This window comes from Vespula pensylvanica, chromosome 9 (genome assembly GCF_014466175.1).
Source record: "Vespula pensylvanica isolate Volc-1 chromosome 9, ASM1446617v1, whole genome shotgun sequence".
Taxonomy (NCBI): domain Eukaryota; kingdom Metazoa; phylum Arthropoda; class Insecta; order Hymenoptera; family Vespidae; genus Vespula; species Vespula pensylvanica.
In genome coordinates, this window is record NC_057693.1 from 8080029 (window position 1) to 8088042 (window position 8014).

At 35.9% G+C, this 8014-nt stretch overlaps 1 protein-coding gene across 2 annotated transcripts in view; it reads left to right on the forward strand.

Annotated features, from left to right (window-relative positions):
- Positions 1–8014, forward strand: part of LOC122631440 — a 109252-nt gene that overhangs the window by 30044 nt on the left and 71194 nt on the right. For both annotated transcript variants that reach the window (XR_006327707.1, XM_043817126.1), the window contains exon 4: positions 3084–3401. Coding sequence is in view for 1 of the 2 variants with exons in the window: in XM_043817126.1 (XP_043673061.1) it covers positions 3381–3401 (21 nt within the window). In the remaining variant the exon portion in view is untranslated. The remainder of the gene's footprint in view (positions 1–3083; positions 3402–8014) is intronic.

Genomic DNA, 8014 nt, shown 5'->3' on the forward strand with positions numbered 1-8014 from the left:
AGAGCGCGCAAGAATACTCGTTAAATCTCGCGATATTCCAACGAGAAGGGGTAGTAGGGTTCCTACTGGTGGTGGTGGTGGTGGTGGTAATGGTGGTGCTAGTGGTGGTGGTGGTGGTGGTGGTGGATATATTCGAGCCTCCGCCATGGATTAACGTCGAGCATGTCCCGACCTCGGCTAACTTTTCACTCCGATGAAACTTCGTGAGAGGTCTACCAGCCCTCTTGGGAACTTTAATTAGCTCTCAAAACCTCCTGACTCACTTGGAGGAAAATTTTTATGACTGACGGCCACCCCCACCCTCCTCCACCCTCCTCCACCTCCCCTCATCCTCCCCTCATTCTCCTCTCTCTGCTCTCTACCCTCTGTAACATCCGGACATGCGTTTTCTCCCAAATATCTAATTCCGAATATTTATATACATATGCATTAATATGCATTAATAAGTCATGTTCATACTACCCCATATACATTTCTCTTATTAATCTCTTAAATCTTTTTTTTTCTTCTTTTTTTCTTTTTTTTTTTTCGGATAGGTCGTCGTATATTTTTTTATAAATGCAGATCTCAATGTCTGCAAGTGTCTCCGTATTATTTTTTGTTTTTCAATGTGAGATCGTTATTGCAGTTTATGACTATGGTATATGCATTTATTCTCGATTTATTCGTGTTTTATTGATTTTATTTTATTTTTTTTGGTTTTTAGCTTGGGGTTATACTTGTATGTCCTTTTTTCTTATTTTTTTCTCGTTTCTTTTTTCTTTTCTTACGATCGAATTACAATCGAGTACATCGCATATGATTTATGGGACAATCGAAATCAAAGGATTTTTCTAATCTTGGTGATAATTGTAAGGGATGAAAAATATATAGATAGAGAAAAAGAAAGAGAGAAAGTGTCTGTTAACAATAGGTAGGTACGAGATTTTTATGTTCCCGGAGCGTCTATAATTCGTACACGTTGAAAACTTTTGATTAGGCAGGATATTTTATGAACTCACCTAAGTCCACTTCCTATAAGCTTTGCTCTTCACTCTTCTTTATTCTCCAAAGTTTTCTTTTAAAAAGGAGCGAATAAGTTTGAAAAGATGAAAAATACGAGAGTTCGATTTATCGAATGATTTCTATACGAATCTTTTGGCGTTATCGCTCAAAATAACAAATAAAAAGAGATGTTTCTATATTTTATAACATTGTAATTTTTGTTAATCTTGAATAATTCGCAATATATATACACACACACACACACACACACACGCACATATATGTATATGCATGACGTTGAAGTCTTCGTAATTTCAAGATGACCGCAATGGACTTGTACTAATTATTCATCTATGCTGACATACACGTTAATGAAAAAACTTTTTCCGTTGAGAAGAATAGGCAACGGTCGAAAGAGTATCAGCAGAGAGAGAGAGAGAGAGAGAGAGAGAAAGAGAAAGCTGCCAGGGAAGATCAAGAAGAGGAGTAAAAAATTCAAATGAAGTCAACTTCGTGGCTCTATTCAGCTTCGGTCGGTTTATTTATATATGTATATATATATATTTTTTCTCTATCTCTTTCTCCCCCCTCTCTCTTTCTCTCTTTCTCTCTCTCTCTCGTACGACTTTAACAAAAAAGAAAATGTACCAGATAGCAGAGTTAACTTTTGCCAGATTGCAAAAGAAGAGATTTTCATATTTTAACCGCACATTCGGTTTTTCATGCCGCAATTTTCATTAGCTCGTACTAAAAAAGAGTTATCCGATAAAAATATACAAGATGAGTGGTTTCAAATGAAGATATTATTTGTTTCTATTTTTTAATAAAAAATTGAAACGAACGATCTCGTAGAAATTAAGATATAAAATTTAATTGTTCTCGCGAGCGGGTATACATTTTCTTAGTTTCCTTTTTCATGTTTTTTTTTTTTTTTTTTTTTTTTATTATTTTCATATTTCCTCTTTCTTTCTTTTCTTTTGTTCTTTATTATTTCAAGTTAAACAACTGATGAGAAAATATGATAACGAGTGAACGTACTCATTGTAAATAATAATACAACTTCTAACATACGCATATATAGAATATACGCGTATACATATAAACGCTACAAACAAGGATGGGAGGGCAAGAGTTTCTCGACAGTGGCATACAGAGAAAAGGATAAAGTTTGTCGGTGTAAGCTAACTGACCCGGTTTTTTTCATCAAGTAATTACCAACCTCGCGGCAGGCCGCGCCTCGCCATGCTGCGTTTTACATTTCCATGCCGTACTCTAACCGATTCAATCCACGAATTTTCTACCGCGAGCTTTCGAATCAGGATGCAACCTTCACACTGCGCTGAATTTATTTTTAATAATAATAATAATAATAATAATAATAATAATAATAATAATAATAATAATGATAATGATAATAATAGTAATAATAATGGTAACGATGGCGATGAAGATAATAATAAAGAAAAACAGAGAAGAGGAAGAACGAAGGAACGAACGAAGGAAAAAACAAAAACACGGAAGGTTAAATAGAGATTAAAAGGAAGGACATATTGTGTCGTACGATTCGTGATCGGTGAGTCATATTGGTTAGTTATTCGTCGACGTTCGACGTATAAAGATCGTAAGGTAATAAACTACGCATATGAAGAAATAATCTATTCCGTACTGAATCTATCGTTTAATGAGAAACATTTAATCAATTTCTTCGCTCCATCCAATATGTGGTTTCTTTAATAATACAACGAAGGAAGGAATATTCTTCTTAGATTTTTATAGGTAAGTTAAAAATCTCGTCGAATCAATAATCAATACAAGATATATGACCGTTTTAATATCGTACGATACCGAATTGATCGATAACGTTGTTTATAATCATAAATTTTTTGGTATTATAATGTAATGCGAATATAATAATAATATAATATAATATATAATGTAATAATGAATTTTATATTTTGATATAAGATAGAAGGTTTGATATGAATAGAAAGGAAGATCCCTTTATAACCATGCCCTTTTCAACGTATTTCGCATACTTTTAAGATACCCTTTACCCTTTATGCACATAATATTAGACGTTGTCACGTTTGATGTTCTAGAGGGATGCCTCTTAACGAAGTCTTGCACGAGTACTTGCCACCCTTTCAACAGACGTCCTATTCGCTAGTATCGTCGTTGTCGACGTTGTAGTCGTCGTCGCCGTCGTCATCGTCGTCGTCGTCGTCATCGTCGTCGTCGTCGTCGTCGTAGACACTCGTACGAGTACGCTTCATCGTAACTCGAGAGCTTCCACGATCGTGCGTAGCCCTTAATTGGAGACGCACGAAGGACTCGTGGCGTTCCTAGGGAGTTTGCTAGAACATGAAGGAGAAGAACGAGGATGATGAAGAGGAGAAATGGCGCCGATGGAAGACACGGTATTTCTAGACCCTATGTAATTACTCGAGTATCACGTCGAAAGCTTTCCCGTGGTGCCACTTTGAGGTTAGATTTCTGATTCCCTTCTTCGTCTTTCTTCTATCTTTCTTTCTCTTTTCTTCCTTTTTTTCTTTTTTCCTTATATGTTCTTTTCCTTTTCATTTCTTAATTAACTTCTCTCATATCGTAGCTAGCGGATAGAGTATGATAGAGAAAAAGTGATGGTGGGTTAGAAAGAATAGATATCAACGAATACTTTCTTATTTATTTTTTTACAAATAAAATAAGAGAGATATAAAGATATATATATATATATATATATATATATATATATATATATATATAAAGGAGAGATAGAGGTAAACAGACAATGTGAATGTAACCTTTGTTAAACATTACTTCCTTTAAAGTCTACTCGATCTCTCCTGATCTTAATATCAATTTTATTTGGCAAATAAAATGGAAAGCAGATGGAACGATTCCCTTCGTCATCGTCGTCGTCGTCGTCGTCGTCGTCGTTGTCGTTGACGACCCGATCGATGTTCAATTTCGAACGTTATACGGTGATTCTCTTCGTCGGTATCCTTAATGTCTCATTACCATAACTAAATGACTTCGAAAGGGGAGGAGACCTTTGGAAACGATTTCAGACATTCCTGACATATCTTCTCGTTCGTCACAATGATAAACGGGAGTTAAAAGTTTTCTACTAAATTTATCGAAGATCCTCGTACGATGTAGATAATTTCCTTAATTTTTGTATTTCTTAATATTTGTTTCTCCCTTTAGTATTCGTACTATCAATCATTATGTAATATTCGATCGGTTACATCGAGCAAAGTAGTATTTTATTATTATTCTCTCCGGAAAGTTTAACGTTAGTCATCCAGATTTATTCGATTATGACGAATGGGCTGGATTATCGGGTTGAATTGGGTAAGGGCGGAAGGGTAATAGTAAACGTTTCTCTCGAGAAAAAATAAACGTTACACAAAACGTTTCTTGTTCGAGTAACAAACTAGAGATTTATACGGGGAAATACAGTGTGTCGGATAATCGTGGTTTTCCATCGTGTTCACGGCAGAACTATCGTCGACCTTAACATTTCGTTCGTTCGAACACCATATTCTCTCTCTCTCTCTCTCTTTCTCTTCTCTTATTCTGGCTATTTATTATTCGATGTCCTCGCCATAGCGTACGACCTTATCGGTCGCTTAATATATTATCGCGTAGAAATTGCCGAGAGCAGGACGTTGAAGTTTTTTCTTTTTTCTTTTTCTTTTCTTTTCTTTCTTTTTTTTTTATCTGAATAGAGAGAGAGAGAGAGAGAAAGAGGGAGGGAGAGTTGGTTGGCCGTCGTCATTCTGGCAGCAGAGCTTTAACTTTCCGATAAAGCTTTCGTTGAAAGGATAGCCGGACCGTTAAAGGGGCACCCGCATTTCTCGACTCACTGACGATTACTTCTTCGTAAAAATAGCTCCTCTTGGAGATTTTTATTAGGAGAATTAACTGTTGGACCGATCTCCCTCTCTCTCTTTCTTTCTTTCTTTCTTTCTTTTTCTTCTCCTTTTTCTTCTTCATTTTTTTTTTATTTTTTCTATATTTTTTTTTTATTTTTCCTCTCCTAACTGGATCCTTTTCCTTAGCTTTTTTCTTTCCTCTCTTTCTTTCTTTTTTTCTTTCTTTCAACGAAACGTCATGGTATTCCGGTGGTAATAAACGTTCGAACGATCTTACCTTTAGTTCACCGAGCATCGATTAACCATTAAAAAATACCCTTTTCTTTTTTTTCTCCTCTCTATTTTTCTCTCTCCCTTTCTTTTCTTTTCCTTTTTTTTTTTTTTTTAATTTTCTATCTTAACGACGATCATTTCATTATAGAATTCTATTGAAATATTGATTTAATGTTAAGGGAGTCTCGTCATTAGATCGATCGATCGATCGATGATAATAAGTCTGAATTGATAATATGTTCAAAATGATAATATTTGATCGATGGTGGTCATATCTAGGAGCTACGAAAGAACTATACGAATATTTAATGTTCGCTTGCGAGTTACTCGTGTACTTACTTACTTACTTACATCCGAAATATCGCAATCGTATCGATAAATCGTAACGGAGGAATGAGAAGAGATTTCGTGAATGCAACAAAAAGATATGCATGTATAAATCCGGGAAAGTATGCGGACGTCGGACGAATAAATTTCAACGAGTAAGAGAGAAAGAAAAAGAGAGAGAGAGAGAGAGAGAGAGAGAGAGAGAGAGAGAAATAGTTGCGAGGTGCTTCGTGATATTCGAAAACGCAACTTTCTCAGCGAAACGTGCCCGCGAATTTCTCGATATTCCGCGTTTTTCTGCTACGTTTGCGAATCGTTTCGTATATCGAGAAAGGAATAAACAAAAAAGAAATAAAGGTAGAAAGAGGTAGAAAGGAAAGGAAGAGATAGAGAAGAGAGAATAGAAATAGGGAGAGAAGAGCAATGGACGATTCTCGGTTTATTTCTTGTAAGAAAGAAATAAAACAAAATTGAATTTCTACATTTTGAAAAATAGATTTTTCGAGCTTTTCATTGTCTTCCCCTTTCCTTTCCATTTCTTTTCTTTTCTCTTCTCTTCTCCTCTTTTCTTTTCGCTGACGTCAGATGTGTGTCAGATACTTCGTTAGAAGATAAAAAGGATTACATAGATACCAGGAGAATTATCTCGTAGATTAGAAAAAAGGGAAAGATAAAAACGCGAAATAGAGAAGGTTGATGGGAAAGGGAGAAAGTGCAAGAAGAAAAACAAACGAACAAACAAACAAAAAAATAAAGAAGAAAGAACGAAAAGGGAGAAAAAAAAAACAAAAAAATGGGGGGAGGAAAAAAAAAGGAAAAAAGGGGAAAAAGAGGAGAAAGGGGTTCAGCGTCTCCGGAACTTCAGCGTCAACAATTTCCGTCTACGTTTCTACTTTTTAATTACACACAGTCGCGAGCCTCTGGCATTCACGTCGCGGCGTGCGAACTCGACATAGACTCCGACGATTCTCTTCTCTTTTTCTCTCCCTCTTTCTCCTTTCTCTCTCTCTCTCTCTCTCTCTCTCTCTCTCTCTCTCTCTCTCTCTCTCTTCTTCTTCTCATTCTCGTCCTCGGAATCCTCTATTCACGCCATTTTTTGCGGTCTCCCATTACGGAGATTGTGTGTCTTTCGCTTATTCTCTCTTCGTTATGTCCTTCTCTTTTGGAAGAGGAGGAGGAGGAGGAAAAGGAGGAAGAGGAGGAGGAGAAGGAGGGCCACGGGCCCGCCATTAACGATTCGTCTCTGAGATATGAGAGGGAACCGTCACGTTTCCGAATCGTCTTCCGTTCTAATCAGTTTTTTCTCGACTTTCCTCCCTATACTTTTCTCCCTTTCTCTTTCTCTTTCTCTTTGTCTTTCTATTTCTCTTTTTCTATCTCTCCTTCTCACCATCTCTCTATCTCTATCTTTCTTCTTCTCTTAATTAGAAAAAAAAAAAAATGTCTTCTCTTTCGCTCTTGCCTTCCTTCGTTTTATTTCGTTCTTTTTTATTTTCTATTTTATTTCTTCTTCTTTTTATTTTATATAAATCCCATTTTTTGCTCGCCCCTCTTTCCTTTTTATCTTTTGTCCTTTTCGTTTTCTCTTTTTCTTGTCTTTTCCTTTCTTTTTCTTTCTTTTCTTTTCTTTTCTTTTTTTTTTTTAATCTCTCTTCGTAGACTAACTCTTAATTATAATGTTGAGAATCTGTGGGACACCGGAGAAAATTATTTCCTTCTTTTTCTTCCTTTTTTCTTTCTCTTTTTACTTTTTCTCTTTCCTTTTCCCTTTCCTTTCTTTCTCTCTTTCTCTCTCTCTCTCTCTCTCTCTCTCTTTTATATCCTGCTTGAAACGTGCTTGTACGTCTCGTTCATTTATATTTTTTCCTTCGAAATACATATAGCGATAATACATAGGTATCTCTAAGTACGAATGAGAAATTTTCTTGACGGTCCCACATTTTTTAATCTTCTTTTTTTTTTCTTTCTTTTTTTAATTTCCTAACGTCAGTTAACTCAAGCTCATTCACATCAACTTAAGTAATTAATTTTCGATTATCGATATGTAACAATGTTTCCTTCTTTGGATTTCGTTACTTTATTGCATTGAGAAAAGATGGATGAAAATTAAACGAATAAAAGAAAGAAAAATTCGTATAAATAATACAGCTGAGAATTTCTTTTTAATACACGTGCGCAAGATGTGTAGAAACGAAATAAGGTGGCATAACGTGTCGTCTTATAAAAGATTCGTATATTTTTACGTGTATCTGTGCGCGCGCTCTATCTCTCTATTTTTCTTTCTCTCTCTCTCTCTCTATCTCTCTCTGTTCGCACAAGGATGTTCAAAGTATTGGGTGCATTCATTCGAAAATATATATAGTCAATGTTCGCAATGCGACATAAACGATGGTACACGTGCGTATCCTATTACCTACGGCCGATCGAGCACGCGCAGCTATCTGTCTTCGAACAAACGTTTGGAACATTGACCGGCTCACAAGCTGTGCCTCGTGAGAAAGGGTTGTTGCTTTCGAAGCTGGAGGGGATGGAAATAGGAATTGAATGGGGTG